Source organism: Jaculus jaculus, chromosome 3, assembly GCF_020740685.1.
Source record: "Jaculus jaculus isolate mJacJac1 chromosome 3, mJacJac1.mat.Y.cur, whole genome shotgun sequence".
NCBI lineage: Eukaryota > Metazoa > Chordata > Mammalia > Rodentia > Dipodidae > Jaculus > Jaculus jaculus.
Window position 1 is genome coordinate 152,099,160 of NC_059104.1, and position 25,450 is coordinate 152,124,609.

Sequence of the window (25,450 nt, forward strand, 5' to 3'; positions counted from 1 at the left end):
TAAGGCATTTGCCTGCAAAGCCAAAGGACCCAGGTTTGATTCCCCAGGACCCACAATGCACAAGGGGGCGCATACATTGGAGTTCATCTGTAGTGGCTAGAGGCCCTGGCATGCCCATTCTCTTTCTCCCTCTTTCTCTGTCAAATAAAGAAAGAAAATAAAATATTAAAAAAACTCTCACAAAGAAAACTGCACAGAAATAACTTCATGAAAATTCACTTTATTAATGATGCATAGAAATATTTTTAAGTACCATACTGTTCACAAAAAATGAAAATGTAGGAAATTACTTTCAATTAGAAATATTTAACCAAATATTTTTCATTCTCAGTGAAATGTGTATTTTAAGCAATTATGAAGGTATTAAAGGCTAAAATTCACTTTATGTCAAATCATTCTTTCATATTACAATCATGTATTTAAAACACTAGTTTTAATTCACTAGGAAAGTTTTAGCATTCATATGTATAACATGCTGTTTCAGAATACCCGGCCAGCCTAGTCAGCAGAGCACAGGAGTCTTAATGCAATTTCCATTTCCCTTGCCACCATGCTCCCTTCTCAGCACTTCTTTGCACAATGGAAGTAGTGAGTAAATTAAGCTACCTTACTGGTTCTGTCTGTGTTTCTGAACAGAGAAACTGGAGGTGCCCATTAGGTGCATTACCTACCTAAATTTACCCTATTTCCTCAGTGCTCCAAGTTCTCCTAAAATGACTCTAGCACATATTTTTCCAGTTTCTCAAATAAAGTCATTTACAACAAGGTGTCAAATTTAAGCTCTCTATTCTCTATGGTGCATATGAAGATACAGAAGATAAGTCTTGAGACTAATCTCACAAATACACATTACTCGCAAACTCAAAGCAATTTGGGTTATTTTACAATCCTTGCCACAGACCAAGAAATTAGTACTGAATATGAAGTTATCCTTACTTGAAAAGGCATAAGTAGGTACAACAGGTAATTGAGTGATTTAGAAGCAATCCTTATCAGTTGTGCTGTTACTTTAAGGATTAAAATGTATTTTATGACTTGATGCATTTTACCACAGGGAGAACAAATGAATTTAACAAGATGTATACACAAAGCCCCTGCTTACAGTGGTACAAGTAGAAATCGATGGCATTAGAACTGAAACTCCTCTCCTTTGGTTCCCAGTCCACTGTGGGTATTGTTACAGTAACTGGGGTGAGAAGCAGGACAGCATGCCTCTACCACTACCAGCCAAAGCTTGACTCGTTGTATGCTATGGAGATATGTTAAGTGAAGAAAATGAATCTGATTTTTTTTTTTCAAGAGGAATCCATGTATCAATTTCAGCTTTTTTTTCTAGATGGTTTTCACATGGCTGATAAATGACAGCTGATCTGTGAATAGCCATATAATTGCCAAAACGACAAACTGAAGCATAAATGATAATAGGCTGAGGACAAGCTATCAAGCAGTATGTTCTGATGGAAATGTGTACTACTCAGTGTTCAGGAATGCCCACTGAAGAACGTTCTTGTCCAGAAGCTGGGGCGGGAGGACTGCAAGCTCCAGGCCAGCCTGGGCCACAAAGGCCTTGCCACACAAAAACAAAAGTGATAAAATATTAATATTGGTTAAACCATCAGTATAAAATAGATCTTAGGATTTTGATTTATAATATATTTCCTTGAAAATCTAAAAAAAATCATTTGTTTTAGCTCTCATAATTTTTTCACTATGTTAGGTTTTCTCTCAGAAAACCAGTATCTTGCTAACTTTCATTTAAGCATTATTTGAGGATTAAAAGGCTTTCACTGCAGGAGTTATCTTGCGAAAGAATTTATGACCTTGAGAATTTATATTTTCAAATATATAACCTGGAGGAGAGGGATAGCTGGCTGGGCAGATTTCCGGTTTCTTCAGTGTGTACTCTGTAGAGTACATGGTGACATCATCAAATGGAACAGAACTCTTCAGGGCTGCATTTAAAGGTTTGCAACTCTCTGTTGGAACCAACTCATGTGGTACATAGTGAGATCTGAAAGTGCTCAAACCATCAAAATTTCCAGATGGGTTGGGAATCTGCTGCTGCTGTTTAATAAGTCCTTGACGACAACTTTCCCATGCTGGAAAATCTTCCTTCATGGTGCTTTTTCCTTGGAAAGGAAAATTGCTTTTTCTGCTTTGGGAAACTGGCTTGATAGGCGCAACACGGTTGATCTGATAGGGAACGTAATCAAGATGGCTGGTGCTGTCTAACTGCATACTGCCTGCAGGAGGCACATACTCTGGCACTTTCTTGACCTCAGGCGGGGCGATTTCCCATGGCTGGAAACTTTCACGGAATTCAGTGCTGCCTTCAAATTGAGCACGTTGGGTCACCCTGGGATAGGCAGGTCTGCAGAGTTTTGCAGTTTTACCAGCAAGACCCTGAAAGTCATTCCTGTGAGTTGTGAGATCCTCAAAAGGTTGATTAGTTGGCTTGTAAACTTCTTTTGGCCTTGCAACTCTGACTTCTAGCTGACGAGGAACGTAATCAAGGCGGTGACTGGTAGCACCACTGAAAGGGACTGCAGAGCACTTGACCACAGAGCAGGGCTTACAGCTCTGCCTAGGCTTTACCTCCTGAGGAACATAGTCATCTTGAAATGTAGTTGAATTTCCAAATTTTACAGTCGGGGGATGGTATGCTTGTTCTGGTTTACAAAGTTCACTTTTCTGAATTTCCCAAGATCTATAATCATCTTGAAAATTAAACAAACAAAACATTTTTAAATACTATAGGAAACCGCCATCTTTTAAGAACTATAACTGATTTCACTCATTGCCAACCATCTTTTCCTTTTCTTTAGATATACTGGCACCAAGTATGAAATTTCTGATTCTCCTCAGATGCATTTTGCTTCGTTGACGTCTTTTTCTAGCCATCTCCCCACTTTAGCATAATTAATTCTCCACTTCCAGATTAATCAGATTACATACAAAGAACTGGCACACATGAGCCTTCTTGTGGACAAAAAGCCACACAGACTGTGTGGTAAGGACAGAGCTTAGGAGAACAAGGTAGTTTTTACTGGCTTCGGTTTTCACTGTGACATATGAAATGCTAAGGTAACTCATAAAATGCAGTGCTTAAAACCAGTTCCAAGGAGAGGAAATTTCAACTCCATTATAATCTAGGAAGCCAATGGGACTCTTATAAAGACACAGGGGACTGAACTACTCAACATTCTGGCATTCCCAAGAGATACAGGGCCACCTAGAGGCCAGTGACGAGAACTGAGGTTGTTTAAAAATGTTTAAAATTGAATGTAGAATTTAGAGACATCAGAGCCAATACCTAAGTTAGAAGTTCAATACCTTAAGCCTAATTTATGCAGCTTACTTACACATAAATGGAAAAATGAAGTGTTTCTATTTCAAATAAAGGTTATTTAGGTTTTCCATTTGTAGAGAGAAAGGAATTAAGCTGAAAAATATAATAAAACCGACTTCACTCAAAAACCACAAATTTCTAAATACCAAAAATTAATTTATAAGACAAGATTTTAAGACACATGATTATAAGACACATGATAACGCAATAGAATATTAACTAAGTCTAGGCCACGATTATTGGAATAATAAGACCTTAAATATTTCCTGTGAAGAGAAAAATACCTCAAAGTTATTCCCACTAAATTTTGAACTAAATGATGAAGCTATGGATGTTTCAATGAGAGGAGAAATTTGATCCAAGAGCAATCTGTAAGCTTCCAGAAACCTATGAAAAAATTGTGAAAAAAAATGAACGAGATCAAGCAGCCTTGTTTTGTGACCCTAAAGCTGCAAACAAGAGCCAGTTGAAGAGTATAAAAGGATGTCATCTGAAAGGATGTCATGAGGTAGAGTAGCAGGGGTAAGGCAGGATAAGGTTCTATTCAAAGCATGTCAGCAGAGGAGGCCAGTCAGTAGGGCAGCAATCAGAGCAGGGGTCTGAAGGAAGTGAAGGAGATGCAAAGGAAGTCATGTTGGCATCAGAGTTAAGGGAGCTCTTCCCTCCAGCAATCACAGTTCCTGATAGCTTTCCATTTCACATGAAGCCTTACAACAATGTTTCTTACTCTTGAGGTATCATGAAAAAAAAAAACAACTCTGTTCTTTGCAAACTAAAGTATAAAATTATAACACTACTTTTTCAGTAGCTAAAAGGAAATCAGAGATGATACTAATGGTTTTGTAGCTTGGCACATTCATACCTGGAAAGCTATTGCTTTCCAAAATGAGAGAAAAATGAGCAGAAGAATATATTTCTCGCTTACAAACCAACTTTGACTTTTAAAAAGAAGGCAATAAAAATTTGGAGATCAAGCTGAGCTTTAATCCCAGCACTCGGGAGGCAGAGATAGGAGGGTAACTGTGAGTTTGAGGTCACCCTGAGACTACATAGTGAATTTTAGGTCAACCTGGGATAGTAAGACCCTACCTCGAAAAAAAAAATTGGAGATCAAGAAAAGGTTTGAAAGCACATTAGGATATCACTTCTAGATGACTACATAAAATTAGTTTGCCTTTAAGATTCCACACCTCAGTAATATTCAATGGTCACCACAGAATAGGTGTTGGCAAACTTTGTTTTGTAATAGCCAGGTGGGAATGTTTTAGGTTTTGAGGCTTAAACATTAGTCCCTAAATATACAGTCCTGGTTGTAACTACTTTATTCTATCAATGCATTATGAAAGCAGTTAAAAGCAGTATGTGAATAAATGGATGTGCTTGCATGTCAATGAAATTTTATTTACAAAGTCATGGTGGGTGGAACTTGGTCATAGTTTGCTTGCCTTTGCCTTAAAATTACAGTATTTTTAAATAAATTAGTCTACCTTTAAGTATTATTATTCTGATTTACATATATATTTGTATACCACACTTAATGATAAGGATATATTCTGAGAAATGAATCTTTAGGGAACTGTTGCCATGTGAACATCAGAGTAAACAATAAGATGTCTATGGCATCTGTGGTAGTTTGAATATATGACCCCCAACATATTCAGTGTTTTGTTAGCTTGTAGTTTGGATCTGCAGCCACCTGGCTGGAGGTGGTGTCACTGGTTGGATCTTAAGGTGTGGTTTGAGATTTCAATCTAAAGATATGCAAAGTATGCTAGCTGGAGTTCATGAAGTGTGCGGTAATGTGTGGCTTTTGGCTTTTAGGCTTGTGCTTCTCTCTCTCTGTGTTTGGTCCTGTGAAAGCAGGCTGGTTTCTTCTGCCATTATGGATCTGTAAGCTTCCTCCATAACTGTGCCTGGTCTGGAAGTTCAACTCAGCAAACCTGGATTTGTCTGCTAGAGTATCACTAGGTCATATAATTGTAGGGAGGGCCACTGTTATGTATGCAGTCCACTGTTGACAAAATTATGCACACATGACTGTATTATAAGAACTAAGGTTCAGTACACATTCAATTCCTACCTCCCACCTTTTATACTATTGGTCAACTTTTCTACTTGGTATAATCACATAAAATTGTTTCCGTTTTGTTCCAGAAAAATACATATTATTCATTATATTCCTGTTTGGGACTTCATTTTTTTTCATGTGGAACAAGGTTTTGTCAACTGATGATTCTGAATTTTCCTTGTCTGGAAGACTTTATCTATAAAAGACGTTTTACTGAGATTAAATTCAGCTGAGGGATTCCCCCCATTCAGCATTTAGATTTAACTCCATTATCTTCTTGCTCACATTGCTATGTACTTTCTTTTCTGTGTTTCAGGTCTTTTTGTTTAGACAAGGGTTCATGTAGCCCAGGCTCGTCTTGAAATTCCTGTACAGCTGAGGATGTCCTTGAACTTTTGATCTCCCTGAATCTACCTTTACAGGTGTGGCCACCATGCTGAGCTGTATGTGTCTTTTAGCCTCTGGTTGTTTCAAAGATTTTTCTCATGTTTCACATTCAGCAATGTGAACATTTCTACGTGATTTATTTTCTTCTTACAAATTTACTCTGTTTAAAGTATTTAGGATTCTTGGATCTGTATTTTGATGTCACCCATTCTCTTGGGTAAATCTTTTCCACTCTGTCATCGAATAATTCCATTTTGTTTTCTTTCTTTTCTTTTGGGGTTCCAAACACATGTATTAGGCCCATTTCAAAGTGCCCTCTTTTTTGGTGTTCCATACTGTGCTTTTCTCTTCCTCCTTGTTTTGATTTAGGTGCTTCACATTGATTTGTCTGAAGTTTGGATTTTCCCCAATGGGTGTATGGTACCTACTTCTGTACTCATGAAAAGTACTGTCATTTCTGTTATTGGATTTTAAAGTCTTTCTAGCTATTTCCATTTCACATTGTGTGAAAATGGATGTCAGAGCTTTAGTGGGTATAGTTCAGTCAACCAAACCCGTACTTGAGCTAAATTTGGGACTTGTTGTTGCCATGTTTACCTTGATGCACCTCCATCTTCACATTCCTTTCCTATCATCTTGTACTTACGGTGGAGCTTCTGAAGTTCTCAATGCCAGCTCCATCCTTGGTCAGGTACCTCAGAAAATCTCTCTCCCCATATAACCTTCCCCAATAGACTGATGTTACTCAGTCCTCAGTAATGTGATGTTGGGGTGTTCCTGTGGAGAGCAGGATCTTGGTCTTGTCCAGCTTTGGTCAAGCAGTCCTGTGCCCTTGGGGCTTCCTCAATGCCACCATCTCTCCTATCATGTAGCAGATCTGTAGTGGTTGAGGAAAATCCTTCTTCCATTTAGAGGTCTTGTTTTACTTTTTGTTTTTTCCTTACCACAAACTTCAACAGACATTCACTTTTTGACGGAAACCATTCCTGCAGTGCACTCATGCGTGTTATCCGTGCCGAAGCTTTCTAAAGTATCACGATCATTATGATTTCATACACTATCCGACTTTTATTTGGTCTTAGGTTAAGAATATACATTGTCCAGCTTTCTACATCTTACTCAGAAGTTGGACATCCTAGGTTTTTCTTTACAATTTTAAATAAAATATAGCTCCAATTCCACAAACTTGTTTTTTTCAAATAGATATTTTGGTCTATTTTGACTTTAGTTTTGATACATCATATTTTCAAATTCTTCCATTTCGCGTTCTTGGCATAAGTTGTTTTTTCTTTTGTTGTGTGTGTGACATATGTACATGCATGTGCCCATGAAGAGCCCCACACACTCACCTGTGGTAAAGTGCACTTACCTGCAGAGGTGGAATGGAATGTTTGGAGTTTCACTCCACAACTCTTCTGCCTTCTATTACATCAGTCTCTTACTGGTCCCACAGATTGCTATTTTCTTGCAAACTCCAAACTCCAGTGACTCTTTGGTCTTTGCTCTCCTATGGGACTTGGACTTCAGAAATATGTGGCCATGGCCACCTGTTTTATGTAGGTCTTATGGATTAAACTCAAGCAGTCTCTCAGAGTCTCATGCTTGCATAGGATGTGTGCTTACCTGCTGAGTCATCTTGCCAACCAGGTATGTTTTTAATTACTCTTTTTAATGTATGAAATTTCAGACTTTGAGTTTCAATTTAGTATTTGGAATTAGATTACTTACATTTAATAATAATGAATGATTGAAGCTTAAGCTGAGTGTATCACTATGTGACCTTTCTCCTATGTTCTTTGTATGTGTGGTATAGACACACATGTATGTGTCTGTGTATTGTGGGCCAGAGGACAACCTTGGTTGTCATCCTCAGGAATGCTGCCTACCTCCTTTGAGATAAGGTTTCTTGTTGGCATGCACTGGCTGGCCAGCAAACTTTCAGGATCTGCCAATCTCTACCTGCCACATGCTAGGATTACAGGTGTGCACTGCAATGACTGGCATTTCTACATGGTTAATGGGGACTGAACTCAAGACCTCATACTTGTAAAACAAGCACTTTAGCAACAACTTGAGCTATCTCCTCAGCCCTATTCTTTACTAGAATTATGACTTTCTGAATTTTTTAAAAAATATTTTTAGTATTTTCATTTATGAGAGAGAGAGAAAGAAAAAGAGGCAGACACAAAGACAGAGTGGGCATGCCATGGCTTCTAGCCATGGCAAGCAAATTCCAGACACATGTGCCACTTGTGCATCTGTATTATGTGGGTATTGGGGGGAATCAAACCTGGGTCCTTAGGCTTCACAGGCAAGCGCCTTAACTGCTAAGTCCTCTCTCCAGCCTGACTTTCTGTATTTTTAAAATAAAAATACATATTCTGATTATATGATCTTTCCAACTCACACATGCTGTTTTTACCACTTCTAGAATAGAGGTCTTCCATAGTTTAACTTCAATTATATTTTCCTTCCTTTAATGCTATTCTATTTTACTACTATATTTGTGTGAAAACATTATTATGACTTTATAAAATCAATATTCTAATTTTCTCCACATATTTTCCATTTGTTTTCATTCCTTCCTTTCATACTTTTACCTGGGATTATTTCCTCTGGCTTGAAGAACTTATTTTAATACCTTGAAATACTGCTCTTCTGCTACTAGATTCTCTCAGATTTGAAAGAATATCTGTATTTTATTTTTTGAAGCATATTTTTAACTTTTTAAAATTTATTTTCAAGAAAAGGAAGACAAATAGACACACACAGAGAAAGGGCATATCATGGCCTCCTGTCACTGCAATCAAACTCCAAATGCATGCACCACTTTGTGCATCTGGCTTTACATGGATACTGAACTGAACCTGAGTCCTCAGGCTTTGTAGGCCAGATCTACAGCCTGAATATTATTTTAATTAGATATAAAATTCCAGAATTGCATTTAGAATTGTGGTTTTTTCCTTGTATTTTAAAAGATGTCATTCCATTGTCTCTGGGCTTCCGTTGTTTCCAATGTAAATTCTGCTGTCAGATAATAAATTTTCTTTTCATAGAAAACCTACTTTTTCATCATCTGTCTTCAGCTTTTATTGTTTGTTTGTTTGTTTTTCAAGGTAGGACCTTGCTGTACCTCAGGCTAACCTGGAGTTTCACTATATTTTCAGGGTTACCTTGAATTCATGGTAATCCTCCCATCTCTGCCCTCTGAGTGCTGGGATTAAAGTTAAGTACCACCATGTCTGGCCTGTCTTCAGAATTTTAATGACAGATTCTAGGGTAGTTTCCACTATGATAATATTTTTTTTTTTTGGCTTTGTTGACCTCCTTGAATCTTTGCAGTGATTTTATCACAAATTTTAGGACTTTTTGGACCTCTACTTTTAATATATTTCATATTTTTTTATGGGTTTCATTTTTACATATATGCCAGATGTTGTGTATCCAAAAATCACAGAAACTGGTTGAAGGAATGGCTTAGTGGTTAAGGCGTTTGTCTGCAAAGCCAAAGGACCCAGGTTCAATTTCCCAGGACCCACGTTAGTCAGATGCACAAGAGGGTGCACATGTCTAGAGTTCGTTTGCAGTGGCTAGAGGCCCTGGCACACCCATTCTTTCTCTCTCTCTCTTTCTCTGTCAAATAAATAAATTTTTTAAAATCACAGAAACTAAAATCAGTTTTTAACAAGGGATGTTTTTTCTTTCCTATATTAGGCAGATAGGATGTAGAATAGTTCACCTAAATCCAATTAGGAATCAAGCTAGATCAGCATTCAATGGCACCTTTACTTAGACATCATCTTACTCTATGTTCTAAGTCTCAAGGACAAGGCCTGGAGTGTGTTTATGGTAAATCCTTTATTCGAGTGGAGCTTTATATCCTAAGTATTTACTGCAAATAAGGATTTTTTTTTGGGGGGGGGTCAGCTTCTTGCTCATGTCCCTTTAACACCAGTGTATATCCTACAATGAAACCAGCTGTGCATATGGGATCCTTCCAGATTTCAACTCATTATATAAGCTATTTTATATTTCTTAATCCATTCACACATTCTTGGACATTTAGATTGTGTCCATATTATGGTTAATGTGAATAAGGCTGCAGTAATTATGGGGATACTCCCCTGTGGTAATATTTAAGTACACATCCTGAAGAGATACTGTTGGATTATACATTAATTCTATTTTCATCTTCTTGAGGAAGTTAACATTCCAATCAGTAGGAATACAAAGGTTCCTCTTTCCCAACAAGTATTATCTTTAAAAAAAAATTTTTTTTTTTAGTTTTTATTTTTAGAGAGGAGAGAGGGAGAGACAGAGAGAGAACTGTCACACCAGGGCCTCTGCTACTGCGATGGCATTCCAGATACTTGCACCATCTAGTGGGCATGTGTGACCTTGTGCTTGCCTCACCTTTGTGCATCTGGCTCATGTAGGATCTAGAGAGAGTCAAACATGGGTCCTTAGGTTTTGCAGGCAAGCACCTTAACTGCTAAGCTATCTCTCCAACCCAAGTATTATCTTTTTTTAATTGATGATCATAAAGAAGTGATAACTTAGCCGGGCATGGTGGCGCACGCCTTTAATCCCAGCACTTGGGAGGCAGAGGTAGGAGGATCGCTGAGAGTTCAAGGCCACCCTGAGACTACACAGTGAATTCCAGGTCAGCCTGAGCCAGAGTGAGACCCTACCTCGAAAAACCAAAAAAAAAAAAAAAAAGTGATAATTTTTAAGAGGTTTTATATTTATTTATTTGAGTGAGAGAGAGAGAATGGGTGCACCAGGGATTCTAGCCACTGCAAACGAACTCCAGATGCATTTGCCACCATGTGCATCTGGCTGATGTGGGACCTCAAGAACTGAACCTGGGTCCTTAGGCTTTGCAGGCATGTGCCTTAACCACTAAACCACCTCTCCAGCCTTATTTTTCAATTTGCTTTTTCCCTGATCTTGGTGATTTTGTGTACCTTTTCATATACTTGTCCATCTATGTCTTCTTTGAAAGAATGTTTATTCAGATCCACTGGCAATTCTTAAGTTTTCTTGGCTATTAAATTGTATTGGTTTCTTATACATTTTTTACTTAACTCCTTATCTAATACACGGTTTGCAAACATTTTCTCTCAATGTATAGGTACCCTTTCATTTCTTGCTATATAGAAGCCTTTTATTGGTTATAATCCCATTTATCTGTTTTTGCTTTGTGGCCTGTGCTTTTGCCATTCTGTCTAAATAAGTCATATCCAAGGTTAATTTTTCCTTATTGGCATTACATACTCTTATACTTGAAATATCCGGTCTTATATTTAAGTCTTTATGTTCAGTTACTTTTTGTGTGTGGTATGAAGATACAATTTCATACTGTATGTGGATATCCAGTTTTTCCAACACCATTTATTGAAGACTCTACATTCTTTTTCCATTGTGTATCTGTTAGGTCCTTATATTAGTTGCCTGCATAGGCTTGAATATATTTTTGTACTTTTGATTGTTTCATGGGTCTATGTGCCCATCCTTTTGCCAGTACAACACTATTTTGAAATCAAACAGTGTAATGTTTCCAATATTGTTCCTTCCCAAGATTTCTTTGGCTAATAAGAGTCTTTTGTGGTTCTATAGAATTTTAGCATTATTTTCTCTATTTTTGTTAAAAATAATGCTACTGGAATTTGATATGGATTGTATCCAATCTGTAAATTGCTTTTGTTACACTATGGACATTTTAATGATATTAATTCTTCTAGTCTATGAACATAAAGCAGCTTTTCATTTATTTGTGTCTTCTTTAATTTCTTACATTGATATTTTAAAGTTTTCAGTATATTGATCTTTTACTTTCTTGGTAAAATTATAAAATTTCTAAATGTCAGCAACCATTCTCCAATCTAGATCTATGTATTCTCTATATGAGAACAGGGCAGAATAATTCCGAATAACACCGTGAGCTATTTTGACATGTACATTTTATATATCAAGATAACTTCTAAGCTGAGGCTACTGGATACAGGCACATTTATGTTTTGTAAGTCCTAATTTCCAGAATGTGAATGTTAAACTGCTTACTATTTTGCAGGGTTTTTCTCACTTTGCTGATGTCTTTTTTTGTCTTCCCTTTACCTACAAACTCTTAGATCTTATAGAAAAAAACTAAAAGTAGTATCAGAAAGCAATAGCATTATACAGAATGATGCCTGAAAGCCTGGGAATATATGTATGTGTGCTGCATGTAGGTTGACAGCATCAGATGATGTTAGTATTGCTGTTAGTGTTTATAGATCTTATAAAGAAAAAAGAAAATCTTGGGCTGGAGAGATGGCTTAGCGGTTAAGTGCTTGCCTGTGAAGCCTAAGGACCCCGGTTCGAGGCTCGGTTCCCCAGGTCCCACGTTAGCCAGATGCACAAGGGGGCCGTCTGGAGTTCGTTTGCAGAGGCTGGAAGCCCTGGCGCACCCATTCTCTCTCTCTCCCTCTGTCTTTCTCTCTGTGTCTGTCGCTCTCAAAAAAAAAAAAGAAAAAGAAAAAGAAAAAGAAAAAGAAAAAGAAAAAAAAGAAAATCTTGCAATGGTTGTATAAAAGATGAAGTAAAATATTTTTCCCTGATTATCTTCTGTATACATGTACATGTGTATGTGCGTGTGTGTGCTACGGCCAGCCATGTGGAAGTTGGAGGATAACCTTGGAGAGTCAGTCCTTATCTTCTACCGTGTATGAAGTAGGAAGTCTCTCTTGTTTTTGCCACTGTGAATGCCAGACTAACTGGCTCCTAAGCTTTGGAACTCTTCTGACTCCTCTTCATTGCCACAGTTACATTGGGATTACAGAACACATGTGCTACTTATGTCTAGCTTTATGTGGGTTCTGGGGATCCAAATCTGGTCATCAGGCTTGTGCAGGAAGTGCTTTTAATCACTTAGCCATTTCCCAAGTTCCTCATTATCTTTTATGTCAAATTTTGTATCAGTAAATCTGTGTTTCATTAATTTCTGCATGCTATTTGATTATACTTGTTCACCATATTCAGTCTTCTCAATTTATTCCTTTTATAGCATCTTATGTACTCAGTCTTAAAACCAGAAAGAACATGTTTCCTGACTTCTCTAATAAGTAGCTTATAAATTACAGTATGTTAGTACCATGTACTTTACTTACCTATTAAACTGGTAAATATGAAACTTGAAGAAAAAGTATGTACTTAGCTATTACCTAATTGAAATTAAAATAAAATAAAATAAAAATCATTGCTTTGGTTTTAGATAGTATCAGCCTTACAAAGAGATTTTATATTAAACAGTACCCATTCAGCTATTTCTTACGACTACTAGAAAGAATGTTAAGCCTACATATGTAATTATATTACTTATAAAAGAAAGTATAGGATAGCAAACATCAATATGACCTAATTTTAAATAAAGAGCTCATCTCCAAAAGTAATAGAGTATTTTAAGATCACACAGGACTTTGGGAAGGAACTAGTCATATACTGCCCAGATTTTATCCTTCCAAGTATAATACAGTATACATACTGGTGGAATTAGTATTCTAACCCTTCCTCTACAGTGGAAGTCTTACCATCCATCATTTTCCCACAGGGAGGGATAAGCTTGTTTTATTCTGAGGGCCAGTATCAGGAATAATTTGTTACCCATGAAAGCTTTATCCTCAACCCTAACATTTTGGTTCTCCATCTACTAATTCTTTTGCTTTACAGGCTGGTTTTAAACTTGAACGGAGAAGAAAATTGGTATTCATTTGACCTTTTCAAAGACCTCACCATTCTCAATAGGGATAGGATTTTAACTCAATCTCGTCCATTGGTATCCTTTGCTTTTAATGTACATTGAGTTACAACTCATTTAACCTCTCCATCAGGAGTTATTTATTTATTTATTTATGCTATGCAACACTGTTTTGACCCAAAAGAAGAAAGTTCTTTCTTAAACCATGGAGGCTAAGTATGGCAATACACTAAAATTAGTTTAATTTTGATGTCAAAGCTAGAAGTTTCTTGATCCTTCATTTTCTCAATAACATGTTACCTTTGTAAGTAGGGACAGTGTCCAACTTTTCTTTTTTAACTTGTCGTCTTTCCACAGGCCGAACTATTGCCACCGGCTGCATTTTATAAGAATTAAAATCTTGTTTGTAGGTAGTACCAAGATCAATCTTCCCCTGTTTAGGCTTATATTCTTCTGGTATGTGGCGAGGCTGTTTGACTATTTCATAGGGACGGTAATCTGATCTGAAATATATGTGAAACACTGTCTCACAAGTTCTTTTATTTCAGTTATTTCAGTACTGAAAATCTGTTTTATTATACCTACAAAATATTAATTTGATCTTAAGTGAACAAAATATACAAGTAATTAATTATTTGTTGACTAACGTGGAAGATGTCAGTAAAAGATTTGATAAATGGTCACATTTTTAAAGAAATATTCCCCATTCCCACTTTATCAAAATCCACATCTATTCTACACGGGCTGTGTTTAGGCACACTCCTTATAGAAGTCTTGCTATCTTCCTGCTCATTGTTAAAATGATTGCTAACTCTGGCTCACAGGATGGATATGAATCCTACTCATATTTGGATCTTTCAGAAGCACTTGCCATGAATGTGAATTAAATGGCAGCCTAGCTACCTTGGGCATTATATAACATCATGTTACCAAGGTGGCACTGCAGATACTGAGATAGTGAGACAGAATGGACAAAACTAGAGATTCTGGGTAACCAGACTGCCTGCACCCAAATCTTGGCTTTGTCATTAAATATCTGCATGGCCCATATATGCCCTATTTTTCTTATGATGTGGGACTATAATATTATCCACCTCATAAAGGTTATTTTAAGGACATATATATGCTTAAAAGAGTACTTGGATTATGGGAAGGACAATATGTTAGCAATTAATATTCTTTGTTTAAAATCTCTCATAGATTACTTTTTTCTTCTGGATTGTGCTGACCATATTACTCTGATTAAACCTGTGTAAATTCTATTTGTTTCATATGTTCATAAGCTTCAAAAACAAAGCAAAATCTCACTAAATCCCTTCTCTCATGTACGATATAGCTTAAGACTGGTTGACTCCACTTCCTTAGCCCTTTCAGCAACCTCTTCAATCCACTTCAGTCTGATTTCCAGTGCTACCACTTCCTTCTTACAGCTCTAAGGTTCACAATGACTTCCATGTAATTATGTCCATCAGACATTTTCAGTCCCTATCTTACTTGACCTCTCCAATGGCAGCTGACGTTATTGCCCACGTACTCCATTTCCAGAGAAGTTTCCCCTTTCAGCCTTCCTCATTATCTTTTCTCAGTTGCCTATACAGCTTTAACCACTTCTATTAAACCATTAGATAAATGCTGGAGGTCCTCTAGTCTTGAACTTCTCTCTCTTCTTGTCCCATTTCATTCTTGAGAACAACTTTTCTAACTCTCACAGCTTCACTTGTTAGCTATATAGACAAGACTCTTAAATGTTCACTTGAGCTTAGATCTCTTTTCTGGGATCCATACCCATATCTAGACAGCCTTACTCCATGGCATCTCAAAACGCAATATGCTCCAAACCAAACTCACTATTTTCCCACAATAATTATAGTCTTTCTAATTGTTCCTTATATTAATGAATAGTACATCCAACTCTTCAACTCACAGTAAGAAACCTAGGTCTCACCCTTTATATCTCACCTCCGTCTTTTATCCAAAGGTGTCATCAACTTTTGTCAATTTTGCCACCTAAATATGTCCAGGTTTGAAAGGGGAGTGTCTCCCACATGTTAATGTGTTTGAATACCTGGTCTCTCAGCTGGTTGCATTGCTGACAGAGTTATGGAACATTTAGGAAATGGAGCCTGGATAGAGGAAATGGGCTGCTGGAGGGCAGGCCTTGAGAGTTACAGGCTGCTCAGGTTTGAGCTGGAGCTCTTTCTGTTTCCTGGTTGGCACCATGTGAAAGCTGCTACTGCAAGCTCTTGCTGGCATATATTTCCCACCATGATAGATTGACAGGTACTGTTACTGTAAGCCAAACTAAACATTTCTTCCTTTAAATTTCTTTTTTTTTTTTCAGGTACTTTGTAATTAATAGGGTATCTTTCAAATCTAACCACCTTTCTCCAACACCATCACCACCTAATATTCAAAGCTTTCATAACAGCTCATTCAAATTGCTTTTATTAGTTCCTGAACTCATTTACCTAGATCCAATTGAGTGTTTCCTCAATTTTTGCTCCACAGATAATTCTTTCACATATAACTCTGACCAATGTATGCTTACTCCCATTTTCTGAGCCATTTTCTTGTTTCTCTCCATGTCACATGCATCAACAATAAGCAGAAAGGAAAACTTGAGGGCCTTTTTATTGCTCTAAGGACCTTGACAGAACTAAACATGGCCAAAAGATTCTTCTACCTTCATTAGCCTCATATACTGTACTTCCTCATACTCTATGCTTCTAGCTCAGAGTCTGAGAATTTCTGATTCTGTTTCTTCCTTCTATATTCTACTCTCTGCCTGTAAAATACTTCCTTCTCCTCTTAATCCAGCTAACTACTTATCATTCTTTTGAGTTTTAGAACATATTTCTCATTTCCTTGATAAAGTTAAGCCCCAATTTTAGATGTTAAGATTGTTGTCACATAATTTAGCCATGGCTATAACTCATACTTATTTTAAATGATGTGTTGGATTGCCATCTCCACTAGACCATTAAGAACAAAGATGCCTTTTTGCTCACACTGTATCCTAGGTACCTAGCAAAGGACCTGATGCTTAACATGTATTTATTTAATGGGTGTATTATAGTAAAAGACACATACCTTTCTTCTTTAAGACATCTGAGTTGTCTTTGCTCCTCTCAAATACTTGCTATGGGAGAACAGGCTAAAACGCTATCAGGAAGCAAAGAAATCAGGGAGAGAAGGGCAGAGATAAAGCTTAGCAGGCTCAGATTATCTGATTAGTTAGGCAATAGAAAGTACAATTCCTGGGCAGGAGGTATAGATCAGGTGGCAAAGTGTTTGCCTAGCATGCACAGATTCCCAGAACAGCATAAACCAGGCATGGTGGTACATGAATGTTATGTTAGCACCTGCAAGGGTGATGGATGTAGGAGGATTACAAGTTCAAGGTATCCTGGGATATACAGTGTGTTTGAGACCAGCCTGGGATATATGTAACCCTGCCTTATAAAACAAACAAACAAACAAACGACATACTTTAAAGGAAATAAGTATTGGAAGCCAAACAGAGATGCAAAAACTAGATCAGAAACACATAACTGGGAAGCTGAGGCATTCCTCCAGGTGGTAGTGAAGTAGAAAGGATATAAATTTGAGATATTTCAGGTGGTTAAAAAATAAATAGAACCTTTTCTTCCCATTTTTTAAAAGTTGTTGTTCATTTTTATTTATTTACTTGAGAGTGACAGAGTGTGAAAGAGGCAGATAAATAGATAGAGAGAATGGGCACGCCAGGGCTTCCAGCCACTGCAAACAAACTCCAGACGTGTGTGCCCCCTTGTGCATCTGGCTAACGTGGGTCCTGGAGAATCGAGCCTCGAACCTGGGTCCTTAGGCTTCACAGGCAAGTGCTTAACCGCTAAGCCATCTCTCCAGCCCCATTTTTTATTTTTTTAGAGACAGAGAAAGAGAGAGGAAGGTAGAGAGATAGAGATAGAGAGAGAGATTGAGAGAGAGCGCACCAGGGCCTCAGCCACTGTAATCAAACTCCAGACACTTGTGTCACCTAGTGGGTATGTGTGACCTTGCGCTTGCTCACCTTTGTGCATCTAGCTTATGTGAGATCCAGAGAATGGAACATGGGGTCCTTAGGCTTTGCAAGCAAGCACCTTAAAAGCTAAGCCATCTCTCCAGCCCTTATTTCTGTATTTTTTTTTCCAAAGGACCTTAGTTTTTAGCTCCCTGCTTTTCTTGTTTCTTGGTTTAGTTCAACTTAAATCAAGCAGCTAGTTAAACTGAAATAATAAGAAAACTTTCTTAAGACTAGAGAGTTGGTTGAAAAATAAGCAAAAAGTTGCTTGATATTTACTTAAATGTACTTATTCCTTCCATTTTACCACGGCACGCTTGAAATTCTTGCTTGGGTTTAAGACTCTGAGGTGGAAGTACACTGCCATACTTTGGATATTTTTCCATATATTCAGTTGTGGGGTAAAACACTCCTGAATTCTCATAAATCCTTGTGGTTCCATGTGGACAATGATGTCGCCTGTATAAACAAACAAACATTTTGCCTTAAGAAACATTTTGTGTGGTGTGTGAATTTTAACCAGAGCTCTCCAATGTACTTAGAACTTACAAACTTTAAAGCAGTTTTAATTGAAAAATCTGTTTCCTCTACAATGATGCTTATAAAAATAATATAGTACATTCTTACATCATAAAACTAGTTTTGCTCAAAACAACTTAGTGTCTTCTGAACATAACTTTTCAGCTAATTTCTCAGCTAACCTAGATGAAATGCTAACAAGTGAACTTCTTAGTTGTCTTACACAAAGGTTTTACGCATTGGTTAGGTCTCACTTGTTACTGTTATATAATATATGTAATAGAATATATATATATATGTGTGTGTGTGTATACACACATATATATAGAGAGAATATATACATATAGAATATATATATAAAATATATATACATATATTCTAAACTAACCAGAACAGATTATACTGCAACTAAGTATCTTGATCAGTATATGGCATTTTAATCAATTAAAAAATCACATATACAATGATTATTCCTTAAGTTTATATTACTAGTAACATCATAGCCAGCTTAGTTTATGGAAGTTTATGATGTTCATACAATGATTAAATTTCCTAACAATGATTTCTTTTCTCAAGTCATCATCTTCGTTTTAATTGAGACATGACTGGATATCATGTAAGTAAATACTTGGAAGTTGTTAAAGATAATGAGGTTGACCTTTAGGTATAGTCATTAAAAGACGGTAAGATTGAAAACAGCTTAAAAAGTGGGTTGTAGCATAGTATGTCCTCATTTTTAATTTATTTTTATTTATTTATTTGAGAGAGATAGAGAGAGAATAAGCATGCCAGAGCCTTTAGGTGCTGCAAATGAACTCCAGATGCTTGTACCACTTTATGCATCTGGCTTACATGGGTCCTGGGGAATCGAACCTGGGTTCTTTTTTTTTTTTTTTTTTGGCTTTTTGAGGCAGGGTCTCACTCAAACTTGGGCTGACCTGGAATTCACTATGTAGTCTTAGGGTAGCCTCAAACTCATAGCAATCCTCCTACCTCTGTCTCCCAATTGCTGAGATTAAGGCATGTGCCACCATGCCCAGATGAAACTGGGTCCTTTGCAGGCAAGTGCCTTAATCACTAAGCTATCTCTCCAGCCCTGTCTTCATTTTTCAAAACTAAAACATGGGGTATGTACAAGTCTTAAAGAATATTTATCTATGCAAGAAAGGACTGAGGATTTTCATGATATTATAGATGTTTTCAGGTGTATAATCAGGGATTAAAACCCTTAAAACAAATAAACACATCAATATTCTGAAATTTAAGGTCAGTTTCTTAGGTCTGTTATTATGTGGGGACTGCAAGCCATGAGGAATGTTAGTAATACAACCCTATATATAGCTGGACCTTGAGAAAATGCTTATGTTCTGCAGATGCAACACAGCCAATTAACATACATAAACCCAATGACCTTTGTGATGGTTAGTCTCTGCTTTTCAATTTAGAGGATTTAGAATCAACATGGGAAAACATCCTGGAATGCCTGTTGGGGATATTTTTTTTTAACAGTGGGTGGTACAATCTCATAGGCTGGGCTCCTAGACTGAGTAAAAAGGAGAACCTAGCTAGGCAGTATTCATTCATTGCTCTGCTATGCTTCTTCAATGATGGATTGAATATGACCAGCTCCTTTCATGCTTTCTCACCATAGACTTCTCCTCCAAACTGTGAGCCAAAAATAAACCCTTTCCTTCCTTAAACCTGCTTCTGGTTGGGTATTTTGTCCCAGCAATGGGAAAGCTGATATAAACACCAAGGAAGAAAACAAGTATGGTGTTTGGTGGTTGCTGAACAGCATGAAGAACTGTCATGTGGAAGAGTAGAAGATATCAAGAAATATTGGAAACTCTGAAGTCAGAAGTCATAAGACTCAGGACTATCAGCTAAAAATGAGGCTGTTGGAAAGCGCTGAAACAATTTAGTTCCATGCAGGGTCTGGAACTCTGGAAAAATCAGGAGGCTTCACAGATCATACATGCTGTGATGGTTTGAATCAGATGTCTGTCATAAACTCATGTGTTCTGAATGCTTGAACCCCAGCTGGTAGCAATATGGAGGTGGAGACTTGCTGGAGGGGTATGTCACCAAGGGTGGACCTTGAGGTTTATTAGTCCCCAGTTTGCTACAGTTAGTTGGGCTCACTCGCCTACTGCTGTTGTCTACCTGATGTTGGCCAGGAGGTGATTTCCAGCCTCTGCTCTACCATCTTTTCCTTCCATCATTAAGCTGCCCCTTAAGACTAACTGTAAGGCAAAATAAATATTTCCTTCTATCAGCTGCTTTTTATTGGGTGCTCTGTGCCAGCAATAAGAAGATAATTACAACAGAAAATTGGTATCAGAGGAGTGGGATCATTGTTGCTAAAAACACTTGCTGGTTTTTGGCCTCTTGGAACTAATTTATGGAAGAAATGTAGACGGATTTGGAAACTTTGGCTAAGAGATGCCTTGCAGTACTCTAAACAGACCCTGATAGACCATTCTGGTCAAAGTTTAAATACCTAGTCATAGAAAGAACTGTGGACTGTGAGGCTTGGCTTGTGAGGGGGGAAAAAAAGAGCTCTGTCCAGGCTGGGCTAGAAGCAGTTTGTGCAAGAGGTTTACTGCATTCTTCCCATGTCTTGGGAACTTATTCTCCCCTGGATTAACAAATTTGATAGCCCACCTATATATATATACCTATGGGAGTCTAACAAATACAGAAAAGGACATTGGCTTTTCAATTTTGTTTGTTTTTTGCAAATGGCCACTGGGCAATGTGAGACAGGCTTGTTGGAGACCAATGGTGGCAGCCTTATGGAGCTATAAGGGTGAAATGTAACAGTGGAGTTCTCTTGGAAGATATTAGTATGTGGGATGGCTGCTAGGGGAGGTGCTACTTAGGATTATTTCCCAGGCAGTGAGAAACCCAGCAGTAGGTTGGAATTGGAACCCCAATTTGTCACTGGTTACAAATATTGGACTCAGAACTGTAGGAATTGATGTTTGCCTAGTTTGTTTTGGATTTTGCATTTTGGTTGGTTAAATCTTTCCTTGCAATGCCATCTTTTACACCATGAATTTTTGTTCTGTGTCACTTTTGTTTTACAGTTCACAGTTAAAGAGACTGTGGTGATGCTTGGACAGTGTTGAGATAGAACAAATTATGGGTCCTTTTAAAGTTGGAATTAATGCATTACATTTTACGTTATAGATGGCCATCAGTTTATGGGAGCCAGGGGCAGAATGTGGCAATTAGAATCAGATGTCCCCTATAAATTCATGTGTTCTTAATGCTTTAATCCAAGCTGGTAGCAATATGGACGGTAGAGCCCTGTTGTAGCAGGTGTGTCACTGGGGGCAGACCTTGATGTTTCTTAGACCCTAGTTTGCCAGGGTTAGTTGGGCTCACTCTCCTGTTGCTGTTTTCCACCTGCTGTTGCAGAGGCGATGTTCATCCTCTGCTTATGCTCATCTTTTCTTTGCCATCTTGAATCTTCTCTTTGAGACTATAAGCCAAAATAAACCCCCTTTCCCTATAAGTTGCTTCTGGTTGGGTGTCTGTCGTAGCAACGAAAGGTAACTACAACACATCTTGAGGTTCTGATACAATGACATACACTTATAATGCTTTGGAAGTTGTTTATTTTTATTTTTGTTTTATTGTTATGAGACAAATGCATTGTAACCTACCATACAGTGTGATAAGTTGTAAAAGAAAGCAAAAGACTACCGTTCTAACAGTTCCATTCCTTGGAAGAAAATTTTCTTATTTCTTATTTTTACTTTGCTGGAGACTGTATCTATTAGCTTTGTTAAATTTTCCTTTCTTTTTGAAAAGGCAACTAATGAAAGAAAATAAATCTATTTTCCCTAATACAGCAAAGACAATTGTCTTTTAGTGTCCTAAGAGGGAAAGAAGGATGTAAATGCTTAAATCTGGTATGTTCTCCACAGTCTCATGCTTGTAGCCTTGTTCTCCAGCTGGTTGTACTGTTATGGGAGGCTGTGATACTTCTGCGAGGTGGTGCCTAGCTGCAGAACAAGTAGGTCACTGGAGGAATGCCTTCAAAGGTCAAATCCTGTCCCTTGATTCCAAGGGATTTCCATTTCTTAGTCTACTAGGATGTGAATAGCCCTGACTCATGTTCTAGGGCCAAGAACCATGTCTTCCCTGTCATGTTTGGCTGTATTTTCTGAAATAGTGAGCCAAAGTAAGTCTTCCCTTCATTTGTAAATGTATCTCACACAGATGGTCATGGGAAAAAACGTAGAAGAAATAAGTAAAGATCTTTCCTCCCCCTTCTCAAAAATGAGACAAAAAATGAGGGGGAAGGAGTTCTGAGACAGTGTTCCACATACTCATCAGATTTCAAAAAAGTTGGCTGAGTGGAACCCTATTATAGAACTTCTTACTTTGCCAAATATTCATGTACCTCAATGGCAAGAATGAAGGTAGCAGAAGAACCACTTCTGAAGGAAGTATGCTAGCTTCAGCAAGGGACATTTCAGTGGAAATCATTAGTAATGTCCAAAGCTTAGAAAAGGATCCTCTCTTACATGGCAGTGTCTCAACTCTTTGAATAAATATATTTGAGGGTAGGGGAACCCTCAACAAAATGAAGATTTAAATTCTTAGCAGCTGGATGGGAAAGGGACTTAGTTTGGATATAAACTTAGATTAGAAAACAATTACATTTTTTCTTGTATATCAGACTTTGCAAAAAAGTTACCTTTTGGAGTAAGAGTCTGTATTAGAGAACAGGAAGCTAGAAAAGGACTATGAAGGGAGAGTATAGAGGAGTATTGAAGGGGAGAGGATAGCAGATATATAAGCACAGGAACAGAATACTGGGGTGGAAAGATCTAAGGGGGTCAAGGGAGGTGGATGGGTGAGGAAGTGAGGAGGCTTACAGAACTAAAGACGATATGAATAAGGTATATGGAGACCCACTTCTTTGTTACATAATTAAAAATAAAATTTAAGGACTGGAGAGATGGCTTAGTGGTTAAGGTGCTTTCCTGTGAAGTCTAAGGACCCATATTTGACTGTCTAGGTCCAACATAAGCAAGATGCACAAGGTGATGCAAGCATGGTCACACATGTGTACAAGGTGGACATGCATCTCGATTTTGACTGCAGTGATTGGAGGCCCTTGGATGCCAATTCTCTTTCTCTCTCATCAAAAAAGTAAATAAATAAAAAATAAAAATAAAATTCAAGGTCCTTAGAGAAGCCAACCAGTGAGCTACTGGTCAGGGATAGACCCACAGACCATTGTTAGTGCTCTTGGTCCCCATGAGATCTAGACAGTTAAGACCCTATTGCTGAAGACATTACATATGTTGTTGGTTCCTAGACACTGTGAAATCAAGCTGGTATTGTGCTAGATGCCTCCTCCATGCTGGCTAGCTACCAGAGTGCTGGAAAGTACTATGCAGGTTGCTGGGGTGGGGGGTGGAGATCCATCAACAGTCTTAACCAGCAGGGGACACTGAAAACCATACAACCAGCAAGCCAGGAAAGATGAGTGTACTACTGCATTCATGGCAAGACTGTTATGGGGTAACCAACTGCTCTGTGAGTCGATTTGAGGTTCACTCCACAGGAGAGAATTCATGCTTGGTACTGAAAACCTATCCAAAAGGGTATGGTTTGAAAGGTCATAGGTGCAAGGTAGAAGTCACTACTGTTGTTTTGCTAAATTAATATGCTGTACCCATCAGAATGCTATCTAAATACTTGTTTATGCTTACATCATAATGCTGCTGTCACTTTTGATCAGAGGTTTCTGATGGCAGTGAGACAAATGGGGAGACTTCTCAAAGTGCTTAGATGAAGTGAGTTAAATACTGAGCTTTAAATGAGACATCTCTATCAAACTTGCGTGGTTTGGAACATATTCTGGATGTGACCTCATGGATGATTAAGGAATGCAGAGAGAGAAGGGGAAGGGAGATGATGAACATCAGACAGAGATATAAGACATTAAAATAGCAGAGGTACTGGTTGAGGGAAGGAGTCCACTGGAAGGGATTGGAGGGATAAGAGAGAGTTATGGGGGGCTGGAGAGATGGCTTAGCAGTTAAGCGCTTGCCTGTGAAGCCTAAGGACCCGGTTCGAGGCTCGGTTCCCCAGGTCCCACGTTAGCCAGATGCACAAGGGGGCGCACGCATCTGGAGTTCGTTTGCAGAGGCTGGAAGCCCTGGCGCGCCCATTCTCTCTCTCTCTCCCCCTCTATCTGTCTTTCTCTCTGTGTCTGTCACTCTCAAATAAAAAATAAAATAAAATAAAATAAAGAAAGAGTTATGGGAATAGACTATGACCAAAATACATCACGGACATATATATGTATGTATGTATGTGTGTGGGTATACACACACACACACACACACACACACACACACACATATATATGTAATCAATAAAAAGTTATCTTTCATATCTATAGGCAAACAATGATTACTATGAAAGTAGCAGTCAAAATGTTTTCCATCAACATGTACTGAGAAGGTTTACAAATACCGAAGGGTTGATATTATTTATTCTTATTTAGCAAATGATGATCTAATCCCTGAGTAAACAGCGACGCTGTGGAAGGAGAAGACTGTGTTGACAAGTGTTGGAAGGTTGTTAGGAAGGACTTAAAGACCAGTTCCGAGTTTTAGAGTGGGGACAAACTGCCTTTTCCGTCAGACAGATTCCAATGGAGCTTTGCATGGATGGGAATGAAAATATCAGGTCTGCGTGGGCGGAACGGAAAGCTGGAAATGAAAGAAAGTTTAACACGGGTTGCAAAATGAAGACCCCGCATACCGTTCTTGTAAATAAAATATTGGGGGAGAGGGCATGAGCTCTCCAGGTAGTAGCAGATTCCACCACTTACCAGCTATATAGACTACTTACCTGGCCCAGACATTATTATTATTTTTATTTTTTCGAGGTAGGGTTTCACTCTAGCCCAGGCTGGCCTCGAACTCACGGGGATCCTCTTACCTCAGCCTCCCAAGTGCTGGGATTAAAGGCTCGCGCCACCACCACCATGGCCGGCTTGTATTTTAGGAAGCCTCGGGGTCGACCACGAAGACAAGTTTTTACCCCAGGAGTCAGCGAGTAGAAAGAGGGACACTGGTGGCGGGATGATGATGGGGACATCCCTGTGTGTGTGGGGGGGGGGGGGACCGGGGCTCAGCTCTGTCCACGGCGGTCCCTGCCGGCCGTTTCTTACCCGCAGGTGCAGATCTGACACAGGCACCAGCTCCTCATGCTCTCGGCTCGCAGAAATTCCTCCGGCGTTCGCCTCAGGCGTCTGCTGTTGTCAAGGCGACCGCGGGACCCAATCAGAGCCGAGCGGCCGGGCGGGCGGGGAGG

General features: G+C 38.4%; 1 protein-coding gene across 2 annotated transcripts; it reads right to left on the minus strand.

Moving 5' to 3' along the window:
* Positions 1 to 1,704: 1,704 nt before the first annotated feature.
* Saxo2 (stabilizer of axonemal microtubules 2) lies at positions 1,705 to 25,374 on the minus strand. Of its 2 annotated transcripts, none has more exons than XM_045146371.1 (4): positions 25,308 to 25,374; positions 17,861 to 18,040; positions 13,840 to 14,042; positions 1,705 to 2,717 (listed from the first exon to the last, which is right to left on the minus strand). In XM_045146371.1, exons 1-4 carry the CDS (start codon positions 25,343 to 25,345, stop codon positions 1,774 to 1,776), a joined length of 1,365 nt encoding a protein of 454 aa, XP_045002306.1. In that variant the 5' UTR covers positions 25,346 to 25,374; the 3' UTR covers positions 1,705 to 1,773. The 2 variants fall into 2 exon arrangements, with proteins under 2 accessions (XP_045002306.1, XP_045002307.1); XM_045146372.1 differs by lacking the exon at positions 25,308 to 25,374 and adding an exon at positions 16,630 to 16,701 and having other exon boundaries at positions 17,861 to 17,888.
* Positions 25,375 to 25,450: the final 76 nt, after the last annotated feature.

Bases quoted from the DNA above. Each gene is read 5' to 3' on its own strand.
- Saxo2 (XM_045146371.1), bottom strand. From the start codon at position 25,345: ATGAGGAGCTGGTGCCTGTGTCAGATCTGCACCTGCGG. The intron at 18,041-25,307 runs GTAAGAAACGGC...TTGTTTATACAG, and splicing joins TGTCAGATCTGCACCTGCGG to GCGACATCATTGTCCACATG. The intron at 14,043-17,860 runs GTAAATATCAAG...CATATATTTCAG, and splicing joins GAAGGAATAAGTACATTTAA to ATCAGATTACCGTCCCTATG.